Consider the following 18,663-nt stretch of genomic DNA (forward strand, 5'->3'; position numbering starts at 1 on the left):
TTCTGGATGGAGGGCCCATGACAATCCCTTCAATATTCCCACAGGTGAGATCCCACCCCACTGGGTTATTCATTTAGGGCACCGCCCCCTGGGATGAGAAAGGGGAGGGCGCTCTCTGCCCCTGGCTGTGCTTGGGAATCCTCCTTGGGCTGCCTCTTCCTCTCTTCCCTCCTAGGCAACCCTGGCCCATTCCTGCTGAGTGTCTCTCCGTGTGTGGCGGCCTCAGTAGGCGTGCAGGTGTGGTCACGCTCGCTCTCCTTGAAATAAAAGCTGCTTGTGTGCACTGCCTGTGGCTGCTGCTGCTTGTGTCAGTAGGAAGTCAGAAACTTAGTCTGTGTGTGTGTGAGAAAGGACTGCACCCCAGCACCCACTGTGGAAGCCGCAGAAGCCCAGCATCCTGCACTTCACATCCTGCCCAGACCCTGACAACCTCCCAGGTGGTACCAGCCCTTCCCCCAAGGAAAGCTCCAGGGAGAACTCCCTGCTCAGGACCAGATGGGTTACCTGACCTGCTAACACGGGGCAACAAAACCTCAGATGCCAAAGGGAAGCCCCTCTGCTCTGCACAGTGCCAGCAAATCTGGGGAGGAATTTTCTGATTTTCACCCAACAAACCCTTCCTGGGGCCCCCACCCTTTGTCCTGGAGAAGGGGGGGGGGTGGGTAAACAGGTTCCCTTAGAAACCTGTTATTCCAAACAGACTGCACTCAGCCCTCTGCCTCCCTGCTGAGCCCCACCTGGCCTGCCCAGGTGTACTCTCCCCATTCATCCCTGTCACCTCGCTCTCCCCCGGTCCCAGTGACTGGCGCTCTCTCTCTGTCCCTTCATTTCTGACAGATGCCCTGTCCCCAACAAAGCCTTTGCTCTCTGTCTCACGCCTGAATTCTTCCTTGTGTGAAGACGAGAACGCCATGGCTTCCACGGCCTTGTCTCCAGTGACATTTCAATTTCTCATCTCCGTGAGGACAAGAACCTTGAGTACAATGTAAGACCCAGGGCCCACACCTCCCCCACTGGGCTCCCAGCAGGGTAGGTGTGGTCCTGTGATAGCAGGGGGGGGGGGGGGGGGGCTGGGAGTCAGCCTGAGTGTAGGAAACATCAGGCTCCCTGCAGGAAGGAGGAGCAGCCTGGGCCCGGGAGCACCCAGGGGACGTGGACCCTGGCTCATGAAGGCTGACTCTGTGCCTCCTGAGAACTGGCCTTGACCTCTGCTCAGCCCAGGGCTCTCTCAGCCACTATGGCCAGGGTTAGTCCAGGCCAGATCCAGGGGGAAAAACATTATCTTGAGACACCTGAGCCTGGATCAAGGAGCCACTTTTTAAAAGAGGCCTCCATCTTATACCTTGGGCCTGACCAGGCCCTGAACCCTGAGCCAGAAGCTCCTAAAAGTAAATAAATGAACTCCGCTTGCAATAAACTCTCCTAGCACAGCCAATTAGCAGATAACAGAGAAATACCTAGAGTGTCTGGTGTCTTCTCAAATCAATTAAGGTGACTGATAACTTTCCGAGATTCTGCAGTTTGGCACTACACCCCAGCAGCTCAGACCCTATACTTATCCAAGCAATTTAAAAGACATCAACCCCAAAGCCATCCAACCACCTTCACTAGGTCCATTCCCGCCACTGGATGCACTAATTAATTCTAAGAGATGTTTTTTGCATTTCCCGTGGGATGAGATGATTTGCTAAATGGTACCATAATGTATAGAATGTCTCTGAAAACCCCATAAAAACCCCGTTAACTGAAGGGCCGGGGCTCTCAATTCAAATCCGCTGCATCGGTGATAGTTGAGAGCCCAGGCCCGGACCTGTAATAAAACTCATGTGTTTCACAGCAGTATCGGTTCCTGGTGGTCTTTGGGGACAATCGAACTGGGCATAACACCCCCAATCCCCAGGGACCTGGGACCCTCTGCCCTTCCTCCTCTGTGGGGACCTCACCAACATGCATGTGTTCTGTCTCATGTGATAGCCCCCTCAACCCTGGCACACACAGGGGCCCTGGGCATGTGTGACACATGGAGGGTGGTCACACATGATACATTACCCTCAGAGCTTCCCCGTGACAGCGACGAACAAAACAGCCCAGGTTGCCCTGTCCCCACATGGGGCTGACGCTAGGGGGAGGTCATTGAGTCTCCTGCTTCTGGAAACCCGTTTTCCACCCCACCTGGCCTGCAAGGTGGCCTGGCCGGACCCCAGACAGGTGCTCAGGGCTGGGCTGGGCAGGGCTCAGAGTGACTGCGGTGCCCCTTCCTGACATCTTGTCTGCAGGAACCCCAACGGCGAGGGCCTGCTGCACTGGCCCGTGTTCGACCAGGACGAGCGATACCTGCAGCTGAACGTGCAGCCTGCAGTGGGCCAGGCCCTGAAGGCCCGCAGGCTCCAGCTCTGGATAAAGACCCTGCCCCAGAAGATCCAGGAGCTAATAGAGTCTCAGCAGGAGCATGCAGAGCTGTAGTTCCCTGTGTCAGGGTGGCCAGGGGACTCCAGAGCAGGCGGGGGCCTCCCTGATGTGCCCACCCACAGCCACAAAGGAGCCATTCATTCAACAATTCACGTGGCCATGCATTCATGTGCCCTTGTCCATTCAGTGAGCTTTGATTTATCTACCACATGAAGTCCATTCCCAAGCCTGCCCAGAGTCCTCTTGTGAGACCCACTCAGTACACCCCACCCCCCCCAGCACTGTGCTAGGCGACACCAGTGGAAGCCCACCCTCCTCAACACCCACCCTCTCTCTCCCCTCCACTCCTCTCCTCCAAAGGCTTTCCCCACCTGCAGGGAGGTGCTTTAGGGATTGTTGCACACCCCTGGGTGCCGGAAACCCTCCTCCTCCCAGCATGCCCTGTGACCTCACATCTGTAAGTGGCCAGCAGAGGACCCAGACACCAGGAGCCACCGTGGCCTCGTCCCTGCAGCCCGCCATGAGTGATGTCTTCCAATCCCATCCATGCAGCCACAACTGAAAGGTTGAATTCCTTTCTATGGCAAAGTAATATTCCTTTGGGTATATGTAACATATTTTCTTTGTGTAGTCACCTGTCAACAGATACCCAGTAACCTGGTTACTTCCACATCGTGGACACAGTGACTATTTGCTTCAATAAAAATGGAAGTATAGGTGTATCTTTGTTATACTACTTTCAATTCCTTTGGATATACATGCAACCATAGCACTTGTAGAATGGGGAGTAGTTCTGGAAACTCCTACAGTTCTCCACAAGTCTCTTTTTTTAAAGATTTTTATTTATTTATTTATTTGAAAGTCAGAGTTGCACAGAGAGAGAAGAGGCAGAGAGAGAGAGAGAGGTCTTCCATCCAATGGTTCACTCCCCAACTGGCTGCAACGGCTGGAGCTGCACTGATCCGAAGCCAGGAGCCAGGAACTTCTTCCCGGTCTACCATGTGGGTACAGGGGCCCAAGAACTTGGGCCATCTTTTACTGCTTTCCCAGGCCACAGCAGACAGCTGGATCGGAAGAGGAGCAGCAGAGACTGGAACTGCTGCCCATATGGGATGCCGGCGCTTCAGGCCAGGGCATTAACCTGCTGCACCACAGCGCCAGCCCCTCCACGAGTCTCCTAATTCACATTTCCACGAACAGTGCAGAAGAGCTCCCTCACTCCATATCCTTGCCAGCACTTGTAACTTTCTGTCGTTCTCATAATAGTTATTCTGTTACGAGATCTCCTTGTGGCTTCATTTCACACTTTCCAGGTAATCAGTAATGCGGAGCTCTTTTGTCATACGCCTGTTGGCTTTTTTACACCATTTTCGAGTAATATCTTTTCAGAATATTTGTCCATTAAAACACTTTTTTTTTTTTAATTTGCCAAGTATGCCACAGAAAGAGAGCGAGCAAGCTTCCACAGGCTGAGTCACTTCCCAAATGTCTGCAGTTTGCCTGAAAATCAAAGGTGGGAGCCAGGACCATCCAGGTGTCCCATGTGGGAAGCAAGGATCCAATACGTGAAAGTCAATACTGCTGCCTCTGGGGTTTGTATTACCGGGGAGCTGGAGTCAGGAGTTGGAGCTGGGCATCACGTCCAGGCGCTGCCAATGGGATGAGGCTGTCCTACCCGGCACCTTAGCTGCCAGGCCAAATGGCTACCCTGACGCCCATTTCTTGAATCAGTTGAGTCGGCTTTTTGTTGCTGAGGTTCTGGATGTGAATTAATCTCTTCTCAGGTGAACAGTCTGATATATTTTCCCCATTCTGCTGGTTGTTGCTCCTCTCAGTTGATTCTTTGGGATGCAGAAGCTTCCTTGTTTGATAGAATTCCATTTGTCTAGTAATGCTTTTGTTGCCTGTGTTTTTGGAGCCTTACCCAAAAAACCCTTTCCCTAACCAACATCACAAAGGGTTTCCATTCATTATGTTTTCTTTAGTAGTTTCATAGTTTTTGGCCTTACATTACTCAAATCAACTTTTTGAGTTGATTTTAATATATATATGACCAGTTTCATACTTCTGTATCCAGTTTTCTTAATTATTTATTGGAGGCCAGTGCTACGGCTCAGTAGGCTAATCCTCCACTTGTGGCGCCGGCACCCCAGGTTCTAGTCCTGGTCGGGGCGCCAGGTTCTGTCCCGGTTGCCCCTCTTCCAGTCCAGCTCTCTGCTATGGCCCAGGAAGGCAGTGGAGGATGGCCCAAGTGCTTGGGCCCTGCACCTGCATGGGAGACCAGGAAAGGCACCTGGCTCCTGGCTTCAGACCAGCACGATGTGTCGGCCGCAGCGCGCCGGCCACAGCGGCCATTGGAGGGTGAACCAATGGCAAAAAGGAAGACCTTTCTCTCTGTCTCTCTCTCCACTGTCCACTCTGACTGTCAAAAAAAATTATTTATTGGAGAACCTGTCATTTCTCCAATGTCCAGTTCTTCCCCCAAGATAATCTTCTTCTGGACAAAGGGTTTGCTGGATACAAAATAGGTACAATTCCTCCAAGGCTGTGCTGTTGTTGTACCCAGACAAGCTAAAACAGAGGAGTGCCTCACATTGAAAGAATCTGACGGTCCATTATCGCCTGTAGTTGAAAGCAGGCTCATGCCCTAAAAAACTCTCAACCCCGAAGCTCAAAGCTTTGATAAAGGCAAGAACCACAAGGAGGGGAGGGGAATACATGGGTGCTAGGGCCGAGATGACCTAAATCATACATGGGACTTCTACCAGCTACAAGCGTGACATTAGGGTCCAGGTGTTTTGAGCGTGAGCAATCAAGCTAGGGGGATTCTATGTTCTGCCAAGCATAATGTGGTGGACTGCTGTTGTCTCAGATACAGACCATAGTCTCACGGTGGGGGGTGCTTTTCTTTCCTTTCTCATCTGTCAATGAAATGGAGACCCTGCTGTCAGGGTGTCACTTCATTATCAGAGCGGGTGGCCTTCTTGGCGCCAGGCAGAGAGGATTCTCCTGGGGTGCTTTCCTTACGGGGTTGGGGGGAGGCCGAGAGCCCCTATGAAGTCACTGGAGTGTGGGCAGGGCTGTGTAGTGCAGACGCTGGGCTGCTTGCCGGGCATGCTGCCCAGGCTGCTGCAGTCCTCCGGCAGGCGCTCTGTGTGCCCAAGGCCCCTGCCACACACGTAGGCTAATTCCTGTCTTCCTGCCTAGCAGTCGGACTAGCAGGCTTTCATGGTTTGTCAAGTGGAGAAAGGCCCCAGATGTCGGCAGGAGGTAGAACACAGAGAACTGGGGGGGTGTGGGGGGGAGGGAAGGAGGTGTCCTTAAGTGCCCCAGTCACCTGTGAGTTTGAAAAGCAAGGCTGTGACTGAGTAGGGAGGGGGCCCACGGAGACCCTCAGAGCGTGGACTCCAAGGAAAGAGGGACCATGGGACCCAGTAAACTACCAGTCCTAGAGCCAGGGAGGAGGTCCCAGGACTGGGGACAAGTCACACCTCCCAGGCTTTTCTCAAGAGCTGTCCTTCACCCCACTTGAAGGCCACCCCATTTCTCTGTGGGAGCCCGACCTAGCACCACCTACCAGAAGCCCTCCAGGTTGTTCCAATAACAGCTCCTCGGCAGCCCCGCCCCCAACACCTTCTTGGGCCAGTGAACTCCGTGACTCCAAGATTGAAGAGAGGGTTCCAGGTACCGCGCAGTGGCGGGGACTGGGTGGAGGCCACCACGCCGCGACCTGCGGTCCCCGGGGGGCCGCAGGTGACCTCTGCCCACTCAGTCCCGCTCTCCCGAGCCCCGCCCCCGCGGCACGCCCCGCCTGCTCCCCGCCCAGGCCAAACTCCGGCCTGAGCGAAGCCCTGATCCACCCCTGGAGCGCCTGGCGCAGCCCTGGGGGCCACAGCTGCGCACAAGCAGACCTGCCTCGGACCATGGGGCCGCACCGACGGGGCGCACAGCTCGGCGCCATGGCCTGCGGGCTCCTGCTGCTCCTCCTTGTCCTGGCCCATGGTGAGGCTCCCTCGGGCGGCGACAGGGACCAGGGTTGGATCTGCCCAATCCCGCAGTTAGAGCCTGCGGCCGCGGGAGGGCAGCACCTGGGCTGGTGGAGCGGGCGGAGGTGACAGCGCCGGACCCGCGTGCCAGGGGTGAGCCCCTGAGGCTTGGAGAGGGTCGGGGCTGTCCAAGGCCCCAGACACAGAGGAGTGAGCCCAGTACGGCAGCTCTGAGCAGCGCTGGTCTGGGTCAGCAGCCCCGGGACAGGCGGAGGCGTGGGAACCGGGGCCGTTTTCCTCCAGGGCTTGGGTCTGGAGCTGGCAGAAGGAGTCACGACCACAATAAACCTTCCCGCTGCTGCTGGCTCTGAGAGTCAACCCCTTGGCCTGATGTGCCTCCTAGTCCTCTCCAACGAGGGCCCCAGGCAAGGTTACCGCCAGTCTGGGAATTCGGAAGCCCCCAGCTCCCCACAGCAAAGCTGATCCAACGGCCAGCAGGTCCTTCTCAGTCCCTGCACCTGACCTGGGGCTAAGGTTCACCTTGACCTCCAGGGCTATGCAACCATGGTAGCCTTTGGTACAGATTTTATCAGATCCCAGTATCTCTCCCTCATCCTGCAGTTTAGTTGTCCCTCACCTATAACTAACATCTCAGTGCTAGCCTCCTTGCAGCACCCAGATTGCAAAGTGGAGAGTTCATTTTCCCCCTTACAGCTGAAAGAACTGAGGTCCAGGAGTTAGACTTCAGCTGCGATGTTTGTCAGGAAGTCACCAGCCCTGATCAAACACAGAACCCATCTAACCATGGACCTGGATGGACAGGAGCCCACCTTTGCCATTCCAAAGGGAACATGCTCACCACCATCACTGACCAATCAAAGGAAGTGGGCTAGCCAGGGGCCCCTGCGAGCTGAGCTGGCACTGCTCATTGCTGGCTTTTGAACTTGAAGATTGCTGGCCTTGCCACCCTTGGAGAGACCGGGAATTAAGTGCTAGCCCTGTGGCTCCTTGCTCTGCGCTTGGCAGTGAATACCTGTGTGTCTTTCCCACCACCCTGGTGTTAGCGGTTGGCTTACTGTGCACCAGGCAAGGGACCCCAGTGTTGGGGTTCTATGGTGACTCCTCCAAGCAGCTTCAGGACTATTCTACAGCAGCTGTGTGGGCAGAGTCCCCAGCCCTTGATCCTGTCACACAAAACGCACGACTTGTAGGACCTGACTCTCTCCAGCTACCCTTTCCCAATCTCTTCTTCCCAGCAAAGAATCAACCTTTATCTGCCCTTTCCAGGCTCTCTGAGCTGACAAGGATCTTTTAGGAAGAAGGATCTGCATGTTTAAAATAGTGGTTTGGCTTGGATCCATCTCCATAAAGAATCATTGACAAGTCACAGGGAGTCGCTCTTCTTCTGTCCCAGCTGGTCCTGGCTCCTCTGCGGGGACCATTAAGGTCCCAGAACCTTAGACATAATGCCTCAGAGTGTCCTCAGAGGTCGATATGCACTCACAGACGTGAGTGCGGGCAACCTCTCTCCGTGAGGGAAGAAGAGTGGCTGCCCAACCCCCGAAGTTGAGGTCATCCCTCACCGCCACCACCACCACACTGGGGACCATGCCCCCAGCGTGGAGCTCTGGGGACCACACCCATAGCTAACCCGGAGCATTGTGCCCCGACCCCCATGAGTCTTTCTTACAATGGAGAAAGCGTTCATTTCATGCCAATAGTCTGCAAGTGTTTATCTCAGTCCACAATGACTCAGAAGTCCAAGGTCCCAAGTCCCATCGGAGGCCCAAGGCAAACTATGGTAACTGTGAACCGTGAAGCAAACAACTCGTGTGCTTCCAAGCAATAGTGGTACAACAGGCACCATAGGTGATCATTCTTCTGCCAAGGGGGAAACACAGGCAAGAAGAAACGGCTCACAGGTCCCAAGTCCAGAACCCAGCAGAGCAATTGCTTTGAAACTCCAAGGCCAGAACCTCATGTACACTACAGTGGGGGGGGGAGGGTGAGCCCCCAGGGCTTTTGGCTTTGCTGGCCACAGGTATGAAGCTGCTGCTGCTGCAGGGGGGAGGTGAGAGAGAGAGGGAGAGAGAGGTCAGCTCACACTAGACTTGTTCCGGGCTCTTGCTTCCACATGTGAATGAATTCCGGGAGACGCAGATAATGGGGAGCAGGGATATGAGGTTTATTTGAAGACAAAGGGGAAGTACACACTCAGGAACGTGGGCAATCTCAGGAGAAAATGAGTGTTGCAATTTGCAAGACTCAGTGTTGTCCTTCTATAGGATGGGTGGTGCCCAAGGCAGGGCCTAATTGAATATTTAATGAAAGCAGAGGTTTGGGCAGGGCTACAGCGCACGGAGTTCTCTCTAGGAGTTGCACGATGTCTGGTGCACATGTGGCTTCAGGGCATGCATTGGAATCTAGGAAGCATCGTGGGGTCTGGTGCATGATGGGAAGTGAACTCAGGTACATGATGGACAGTGGCTGTGCTGAACCTGCAACCATGACGGATCAGCACGGAAGGGGCTAGGGTCTGGGCGGTATAGCCCTCAGCTCCTTCTTGCTACTCCCCTGCCTACATCACTCTTTCAGGCGGTGTGTTGGTGCCCTCAGCTTCCCCTTCCTGGCACTGCACAGTGTGTGAGGTTCGGAGGAACAGGGCTACACAATTCCATAGCTCCCTGTGCATTCTAGTGGTAAATGTTGGCTGTGGCTTCTCCCCTGGAGGAGGACTCAGCCTGGCTCCCCAACTTTTCTTTGAAATCTCAGTGGAAGCCACCAAGACCCACCCCCACTGCCACCATAAGACGTGAATTGCGCACCTCTGCAAATGTAGCACCCGAGAGATGCCACCAAGGTCTGTGGGTCGCTCCCTTTGGGCACTTGTTAACAGGGCCGGAATAGCCACAGGACACTTCAGTGGAAAGCGAGGCAGTGACCATGGCCATTCTCTGGAGCCATTCTGCCCTGCCAGGCTCCTGTGCCCGTGCTAAGCGGGATGGCCCCGAAGGCTGCAGAATGTCCTGTTGTTCCGACGCGTAGTGCCTGGCTTCCTTCTGCAGGAATCTCTTTAGCAAGTGGTCCCTTGGCCACACCATGGTTGTTCTTTACACACTCCTTTGCTCTTTAGTGAGCAGGCTGTGAACTTCCCAAATTTTTAAACTGATTCCCTTTGTTGAGCCTCACGGTAAATCTCACTGAAAGTAACTACCAATACCCATGCACCTCCTCCTCCTTCTTCTTTTTTTTAAATATACTTTATTCTTTGTGAACCTTTCAAATAGCTGCACTCTTTGTTTTTTGTTTGTTTGTTTGTTTTCGGTTTTAGATTTATTTATTTGCTTGATAGACAGAGATACAGAGAGGCAGAAGCAGAGAGAGAGAGCTCTTCCATCCGCTGGTTCACTCCCCAGATGGCCTCAATGGCTGCAGCTGCGCTAATTCAAAGCCAGGAGCCAGGAGCTTCTTCCTGGTCTCCCATGTGGGTGCAGGGGCCCAAGGACTTAGGCCATTCTCCATTGCTTTCCTAGACCATAGCAGAGAGCTGCATTGGAAGTGGGGCTTCCGGGACTCGAACCAGCGCCCAAATGGAATGCCAGCACTGCAGGCGATGGCTTTACCCGCTATGCCACAGTGCAGGTCCCGCAGCTCCTTCTGTATATTTTGCTTAGAAATTTCTTTCACCAGGTATCCTAAGTCATCACTCTCAAATTCCTCCTTCTTCCATGAATCTCTTAAGACATAGACACAACTATTGGAAACTCCAGTTTCCAAAAAGGTAGCTGTCATTGTCAACATGGCAGGTGGCCTTACTGTCCACGTTTCTATCAGGGTGCTGGGCAGGGCCATCTAACCAGTCTCTGGCATTTTCTAGCCCCTTCCTAGTCTCTTCGTATCTGAGCCCTTGCCTGAAGCAGCCTTAGCCCTCCACATCCAGGGATGCAGGCTTTTCTAGCTTGTTCCTCTTCCAGCCTCTGCCCACTGCCAGTTCCGCAGCTGCACCCTCATTTTCAGGTATCGCTGCTCAGCTACAGTTTCGGGATCGTCGGAGGTTGTCGCATGCAGTCACCTTCCCCCCACAGCCACCGCCAACCTCATTCTTAGAGCCCAGCCACCTGCTTTCTGCCTCGGCCGTTTACTGATTCTGGATATTTCTTATAAATGGGTCATGAGTCAGCAGAGAGGTGGGGGGAGAGCATTTCAGGCAGGAAGCTGGTAAAGCCAGGTTTGTGGGTCTAGGGCCCTTGGCAAGGCCGAGGAACCGATGCCACAGAGACAGCCACAGCAGCAGTGTGGGAGGGCAGCTTCTGGGGAGCCCCACCTGATGTGCCTCTCTGCCCACAGGCCACGACTCTGCCAGCCCCATCCGGAACACGCACACGGGGCAGGTGCGCGGGAGCCTTGTCCACGTGGAAGGCACCGATGCGGGCGTCCATACCTTCCTGGGAATTCCCTTTGCCAAGCCACCTCTGGGGCCGCTGCGGTTTGCACCTCCTGAACCTGCTGAAGCTTGGAGTGGAGTGAGGGACGGGACCTCCCACCCAGCCATGTAAGTGCTCCCAGGGGCACAGGGAAGCTCCAGCCTCTAGACCCTGGGCCAGGTACGGTTGTCTGTTCACCAACACCCCAGTCTGTTTTCCCTCCGTGTTCAGCAGATTCCCATGAGTATTTTTCCGATGAGTCATCTATGGCTGGAGGGGAGAGGTGCAGTGGCTTTGCCAGGATCCTGGCACTGGCTTGCCATTCAGAGGACATCAGCTCCAGGGACTGAAGAACGAGCAGAGACTCTTCAGTCGAGGCGCTGTCCCCAGGACAGGTTCAGGTAGCTCCGTGAGGCAGGCAGCAGCCCCTGACTCCAGCAGCAGATCCTGCAGGTCCCTGAGGAGGCAGCAGTGGTGGATGCCTGGGGACAATGTCCAGAGTCACTGAGCCAGGTGCCAGTGGCCAAGGGATTTGTTTTTTAAAGATTTATTTATGCATTGATTTGAAAGTCAGAGTTACACAGAAAGAGGAGAGGCAGAGAGAGAGGTCTTCCATCTACTGGTTCACTCCCCAGTTGGTCGCACTGGCCAGATATGCATCAATCTAAGCCAGGAGCCAGGAGCTTCTTCAGGGGCTCCCACATGGGCACAGGGGCCCAAGCACTTGGGCCATCTTCTACTGCTTTCCCAGGATAAGCAGAGAGCTAATTGGAAGTGGAGCATCTGGGTCTCGAACCGGCGCCCATATGGGATGCCGGCTCTGCAGGTGGCAACTTTTTCTGCTCATGCCAGAGTGCTGGCCCCAGGATTTGTTTCCTTCTTAGAACTGGAGCCTGTGTTGGAGTGAGGAGGCTCCCTGAGAGTGTGTGTGTAGCATGAGGAACGTCCCACTGCCCTTCCATGAGCAGTTCCATCTGTCCGTTCCTGCAGCCCCTGTGTGTGGGCTGTGCCCTTGTTCCAGGCCTGAATGGGTACCGGGATACAGCAGTGAATGTCATCACACGTCGTCAGTGGTTTCCCCAGAGTCCCCTAAAATCAAGGTTTCCCAGCTCCGAGGCAGTGGGCTCCAGAGCCCCGACAACACTGAGACCTCCCCAGAAACCCACAGCAGCTTCCCAGAGCCTGTGGCCTATAACTTGATGGGAAGAGACATGGGAGAAAGGTTGTGTGTGAGCAGGGCATCGGGGAGGGAGGACCGAGGTTGGCAGGGTGAAAGTCCAGACCCACAATCCAGTTTGGCCCCGGCCAGACCCTGGACTGACTTTCTCATGTGGGCGGTCACCAGGTGTCTGCAAGACATTGCTGCAATGAATACACAGACTGTGAAACTGGTGAATCTGACCCTGCCGTCCATCCCCGTGTCCGAGGACTGCCTGTACCTCAACATCTACTCGCCTGCACGTGCCCGTGAGGGCTCTGACCTGCCTGTGAGTGTGGGGCAGGGTCGGCCGGGGTGGGGGAAATTCCTCTGCTACAAGATGAGAAAGGATAGGATTGGTGGGGCCACACGGTCTGTGATCTGCTGAGGAGCCTCTCAGTATCAGCCAAGAAATGCTTCTTACCCAGGTGGGCACCTGACCCTTGAGAGAATGAGTCGCAGAGCCTCGGGGCTCCTGGAAGTCAGAGGTTGTGGCCCTGGGACAGACCTAGGACCCACCCAGCCAGCTCAGGTACAGGAAGACCACTCAGGAGCCCAAGGCCTGCACTTGGAGGTCATCAAAGACCCAGCCATGGACTATCTGGAGGGTCAATGATAACAGTAAAGTAACTGAATCCACGTGCACTCACAGGACACTTTTGATTAATGTTAGGTGGGACAACCCAGGGGACACACATTTCCTGGACACCTCACAAGGAGTTCTGGGAGTAATGGAACCAGGCTTTAATGCACAAGGTGGAGCAAAAAGAATGGAAGGCCAGCTCCTCCTGCTGAAACAGGGCCCAGGTCCTGCCCCCTGCTGGAGCTCTGTCTCCACGAGCAGGTGCACAGAGCCAACTGCTGGGTAGTCCAGGTGGTGTCCAGGTGGGATTTAGGCTGGATGGGAGCCTCATGGTATTGGCCTTGACTTTCCCCAGGTGATGGTGTGGATCCATGGGGGTGCACTGTTTATAGGCTTGGCTTCCATGTATGACGGTTCTGTGCTGGCAGCATTTGAGGACGTGGTGGTGGTCACCATCCAGTACCGCCTGGGAGTCCTGGGCTTCTTCAGGTGAGACCGGGGCTGTGGTGGGCACTGCAGGATGAGTGGCACCAGGACAGCCCTGTGACCCCTGTCCCTGCCTCTTCTCAGCACTGGAGACCAGCACGCCACCGGCAACTGGGGCTACCTGGACCAAGTGGCCGCGCTGAGCTGGGTCCAGCAGAATATCGCCCACTTTGGGGGCAACCCTGGCCAGGTCACCATTTTTGGCGAGTCTGCAGGTGGCATAAGTGTGTCTGCGCATGTGCTGTCACCCATGTCCCAAGGACTCTTCCATGGAGCCATCATGCAGAGTGGGGTGGTCCTGCTCCCTCGCTTCATAGTGAACTCGTCTGACGTGATCTCCGCAGTGAGTCGCCTACACTGCAGAAGCCCCGACCCGCTGCCTCACCTCTTGTCTCTTAGCGCCTCTGTTACTCTGTCTATCCAATGAGCATAGCAAGGACCACCGGGGAGCCTCGGAACTGGCGCCTGCCCAGGAATTGTGAAGGGTGGAGGGGTCGGCATTCACACAGCTCTGCAATTGCAGTGATTCAGTTTGCTTGTGCTCTCCACGCTGTCTCCCTGGGGACCTCCAGGGAGGGCACAACCATCTAAGCAGCTGAGCTGGTCACCCTGACTGGCACCTCCGAATTTAGGGCAACAACAAAACTGCAGTCAGGGCCAGCGCAGGGGCTCAGTGGGTTAAAGCTGTGTCCTGCAGTCCAGCTCCCATACAGGTGCAGGTTTGAGTCCTGGCTGCTCCGCTTCCTATCCAGCTCCCTGCTAATACGCCTGGGAAAGCAGCAACAGCCAGAGTCCTTGGGCCCATGCATCCATGTAGGAGACCCAGAAGAAGCTCCTGGCCCAGTCCTGGCTATTGCAGCCGTTTGTGGAATAAACCAGCGGTTGGAGGATCTCTCTCTCTCTCTCTTTCTCGCTCTCGCTCTCTCTGCTCTCTCTCTCATGTGTGTATGTCTCCTCTCTCTCTAACTCTGCCTTTCAAATAAATGAATAAGTCTTTATAAAAAACATTCATGGAATTAAAAGATATAAGTTTATTTTTAAAGAACCGGACAAGTAGCATACAATATCCTGTGACATCTGGGGTGCACCTGTTCCCTCCAGGGCCTTGGGTAAATCCCACTCCCTTCCTGCAAGGATGATCGAGCCCCTGCTTGGTTCCTGTACAGATGGTGGCCAACCTGTCTGCCTGTGACCATAAGAACTCCAAGGCCTTCGTGGACTGCCTGCGGGGCAAGAGTGCAGAGGAGATGCTGGCCATCACCAAGGTCAGGCTGAATTCACAGGGGATGGCGGGAGGGGGGCAGAGAGCCCGAGTGCCCATCATCCTCCCTGGCCCAGGGCCTCATTTCCATGCCTTGCTGTCCTCATGGTCCTGGATGGGAAGTGGAGGTGAGGACATCCCAGCCTCTTGAGGGTGGGTGTGAGCCGCTGGGCAGAGCCAGGGAGGCTGGAAGGCATCAGAGAAGGCTGGGACCTGACTCTGTCCCCTGACTTGAATGTCCCCCAGGCCCTCAAGATCATCCCTGCTGTGGTGGACGGGGCCTTCCTGCCCAGGCACCCCCAGGAGCTGCTGTCCTCGGCCGACTTCCGACCCGTCCCCAGCATCATTGGTGTCAACAACGACGAGTATGGCTGGATCATCCCCTCGGTGAGGCCCGATTCCAAGCCACTATGTGTCCAGAATGGATAGCGGGGTTACTCAGCTCCAGAACCACCCAACCCAACCTGAGACTCTCCTCTCACTCCCCAGAGCATGGGCATCTACGACCAACAGAATGGAATAGACAGAGGGACCATGCAAGCTGTTGTACAGAGATATTCAAAACCGATGGTGGGGCTCCTGGCTCCCTCCTCCACAGCCCCAAGATACTGCCCGTGCAAGGACCCCATGAGCTAAGGCTGGGCTTTGTGGGCGGGGTCACAATGCCCCTTTCCCCCTTTTCTTTCCCATCCCACGACCTGATTCCTCCACCCTGAACTTGTCGCCCCCCTGCCCCAGAGTCTAACCCGCATGTTTTCCACCACCTGCGCCAGATGCTGCCTCCTGAGTTTGGCGACCTGTTGATGGAGGAGTACCTGGGGAGCAGTGAGGACCCCCAGACCCTCAAGACCCAGTTCCTGGAGATGATGGGGGACTTGATCTTCACGATGCCTGCCCTTCAAGTGGCACATTTTCAGCGTGAGTTCATTTGTGACTAAGGCCAATATGGCAAGAAAGCAGCTGAGATCTGTGGGTTCCTGGTGAAGTCTGTCCTGTCCGGGTCCCTGTCCATGTCTTTATTGTGCCCCGAGTTCAGCTTCTTGATGGCCCTCATCTCAGTTCATCCTCATGGCTACTCCAGGAGGCAGAAAACCCCCGTTTCACAGATGAGGAAGCTGAGGGGAGGTGAGCAGACTTCAGGGACGTTCCGTGACCACACAGCTAGGAAGTTCAAGGCCATGAATCCACCTAGGCTGGTCCCACTGCTCCTGCTCCACTTTGTGCTGTTCCATCACTTAGTCCACCAGGGACAAGATAGCCCATCATCAAGGGTGAGGCAGGAAAGCTTCAGGTAATTGGTCTCCAGATATGGCTTGTCCACCCTCCCACCCCGATGCCCCAGGTTGCCACGCCCCTGTCTACTTCTATGAGTTCCAGCATCGGCCCAGCTTCTCCAAGGACACCAAGCCGCCACATGTGAAGGCCGACCACGGTGACGAGGTTCTGCTTATCTTCAGATCCTTCTTCGGGGGCACTCGAGGTGAGTCTTCCTCATCCTCTGGAGATGGGGCACAGCCATGGCCTGGTCCCTACAGGGGCATCGCCTGTCCATACAGATGGAGAACAGAGGCTCTGACAGAGGGCGGCTCAGGTGCACAACATCTCATAGCTCAGAAGGCTAACCAGGGTTAGAATCCCAGAGCCCTCTTCGGCAGCCTGGGCCCCTCCTCCTCTGCCCACCCCCGGGGTACGGCGGGGGAGCAGAGGCAGGTGTTTCGAAGGCGCATTTGTCTCCTAAGTGACTTCCCTGAGTCAGAAGAAGAAAGGAATTTTCTGGACCAGAAATGAGCAGGTGTCCAGTGACCTAGAGGCTGAGCTGAGGAAGAGAATGCTGGGCATTCCCAGCCCCCCAGGGAATGAAGGAAGAGGCAGACGCCGGTCCTGGGACAGCTCAGAGTCAAGCTCCGCCTGGGCTGGGAGCGTGGTGCATGATGAGGCAGCAGGACTGGGGTGGCCCGAGCTGACCCTGTCCCCTCCCCTCTGCAGTGCCCCTCTCTGAGGAGGAGGAGGTGCTGAGCAGGAGGGTGATGAAGTACTGGGCTAACTTTGCTCGGAACAGGTAAGACGACCCCCGCCAAATCCCCAGGGACCTGGGACCCTCTTCCCTCCCTCCTGTGTTGGGATCTCACCAGCATCCAGGGTCCTATGTCACATGACAGCGCCCTCCCCAGCTGCAGGACCCACTGGCACTCACAGGGGCCCTGGGGACCAGGCACACTCTTCCCATCTCCCAGTGACCTGGGGTTTGTCTGCTTGGCCCAGAGGCTCTCTGTGATAGGAGGGACAGGCCAGGTCAGGATGCTGGGTCCCCACGTGAGCCTGACACTAGGGGGAGGTGTTGCTCTTCTGCTTCTAGAAACCCATTCCATACCCACCCTGGCCTGCAAGGTGGACTGGCCGGACCCTAATAGGTGCTCAGGGCTGGGCTGGGCTGGGCTGGGCTAGGCAGGGCTCCGAGTGATATTGTGCCTATCTGATGTCTGCAGGAACCCCAATGGCGAGGGCCTGCCACACTGGCCCGTGTTCGACCAGGAGGAGCGATACCTGCAGCTGAACTTGCAGCCTGCAGTGGGCCAGGCCCTAAAGGCCCACAGGCGCAAATTCTGGACCAAGTATCTGCCCCAGAAGGTCCAGGAGCTGATGGGGGCTGAGCAGAAGCACAAAGAGCTGTAGCCGCCTATGTCGAGGCAGGTCGAGGGCTCAGGAAAAAGTGCCCGCACCACCCGTAGGGACTGCCGGCTGAATCCTCCATCCACGGCCATCCACTCAGCCAGTCCATGCAGCATTCATACTGCAAACGTGCATACAAGATAACAAAGGTCAAATCAGATACTTAATGCTCTCTGTTTAAGGATCTTTGAACTCTGTCTTCTAGTTCTGTTGACACACACGATAAGGAGTAAACTTCAGTCACCCTGCCGTGATCTAGAGCTCTACAGCCTATTGCTTCCAGCTCTATTGTGGTAACTGTTATCCAACCTCTGCAGAGGCTTCTCCTCCTGCCTCTCCTCCCCGCTAGTGACCACTGTAGTTCTCTCTGCTGCTATGGGGTCAACTTGTGTAGCTTCTAAAAGTGAGTGCAGGGGCCAGTGCTGTGGCACAGCCGCTTAAGCCACCACCTGCGATGCTGGCATCCCGTATGGGTGCAGATTTGAGTCCTGGCTGCTCCATTTCCAATCGAGTTTCCTGCTAATGGCCTGGGAAAGCAAAGGAGAGATGGCCCAAGTGCTTGGGCCCCTGCACCTGCATGGGAGACCTGGAAGAAGCTCCTGGCTCCTGGCTTTGGATCAACTCAGTTGTGGCTGCTGCAGTCATTTGGGGAGTGAACCAGCGGATGGAAGACCTTTCTCTCACTCGGTCACTACCTCTCTCTGAAACTCTTTCAAATAAATAAAAATAAGTATTAAAAAAGTAAAAGTGAGTGTAAACATGGTGCTTGTCTCTCTGAGGCTGGCTTATTTCATTTCACACGATGCCCTCCGTGCAAACACATAGCCACAAGTGAGAGGATTTCACTCGCCTTTATGGGTGAGTAACACCGCATTGTGTATGTACCACGAGCCTTTTACATCTTCACCTGTCCATCAACACCCAGTGCTTCCACAGCTCGGCTGTTGCCCACAGTACCACCGTGAACACCGGAGCGTAGGTGTCTCCTTGACATGCTGCTTTCATTTCCTTTGGATATTTGCCCAGGATCAGGAATTCACATGCTAGGTGTGTTTCCAGCTTTTTGAAGACCTCCGTAGATTCCAGCTAACTGTGTAGAGGAGTTCCCCCTCCTCCTCATCATCACCAGCATTTCTAATTTTTGTCCTTTTGATGGGAGCCATTCTAAGCAGGGTGAGCTGGTTTCTCGTTCTGGTTTTGACTTGTGTTTCCTTGATAACCAGTGATGTTGGCTGCTTAGAGTTTTTAAACTTTTGTGTAGCATCTTTAGGAAACTTACACATTCAGACAATTTGCCTTTCTAAAATCAGATTGCTTTTTTAAAAAAGTGTGTGTTTGAGTTCCTTATATATTCTGGACGTTAATCCCTTGTCAGATAAATCATTTGAAAATGTTTCCTCCCCTTCTGCTGGTGTTCTTTGCTCTGTGGATGGATTCCTGTGACCGCAGGGGCAGGGGCAGCACTCGGAAGCCATGGCTGATTCTCAGCGGGCACCAAAGGCCACTCGAGGCTGGTCCCGACACTATTTCTCCCAGGGACTGAGGCTGGATCCTGTGCCACGCTGGCTTCCCTATAGCCTGAAGGGACACAGGCTTTGGAAGCTGCCACTGAAGTGCGTGCCTCTCCAGGGGCTCGGGAGTGCCTC

The 18,663-nt window shown here is 54.9% G+C and overlaps 1 protein-coding gene across 1 annotated transcript; it reads left to right on the plus strand.

The window, feature by feature from the left end:
* The first annotated feature begins 6,254 nt into the window (after nt 1–6,254).
* Nucleotides 6,255–17,779, plus strand: LOC133748460 (cocaine esterase-like). The gene is made up of 12 exons (XM_062177254.1): nt 6,255–6,411; nt 10,743–10,947; nt 12,165–12,306; nt 12,956–13,089; nt 13,171–13,429; nt 14,253–14,351; nt 14,594–14,734; nt 14,837–14,917; nt 15,121–15,265; nt 15,690–15,827; nt 16,334–16,406; nt 16,834–17,779. Exons 1-12 carry the CDS (start codon nt 6,333–6,335, stop codon nt 17,018–17,020), a joined length of 1,683 nt encoding a protein of 560 aa, XP_062033238.1. The 5' UTR covers nt 6,255–6,332; the 3' UTR covers nt 17,021–17,779.
* Nucleotides 17,780–18,663: the final 884 nt, after the last annotated feature.

Source organism: Lepus europaeus, chromosome 19 (assembly GCF_033115175.1).
Source record: "Lepus europaeus isolate LE1 chromosome 19, mLepTim1.pri, whole genome shotgun sequence".
Classification (NCBI taxonomy): Eukaryota; Metazoa; Chordata; class Mammalia; order Lagomorpha; family Leporidae; genus Lepus; species Lepus europaeus.

Excerpts from the sequence above, each read along its gene's own strand:
- LOC133748460 (XM_062177254.1), top strand. The coding sequence starts at position 6,333 with ATGGGGCCGCACCGACGGGGCGCACAGCTCGGCGCCATGGCCTGCGGG. Across the intron at positions 14,918-15,120 it reads AGAGATATTCAAAACCGATG|ATGCTGCCTCCTGAGTTTGG; the intron begins GTGGGGCTCCTG and ends CACCTGCGCCAG. Across the intron at positions 15,828-16,333 it reads CTTCTTCGGGGGCACTCGAG|TGCCCCTCTCTGAGGAGGAG; the intron begins GTGAGTCTTCCT and ends TCCCCTCTGCAG.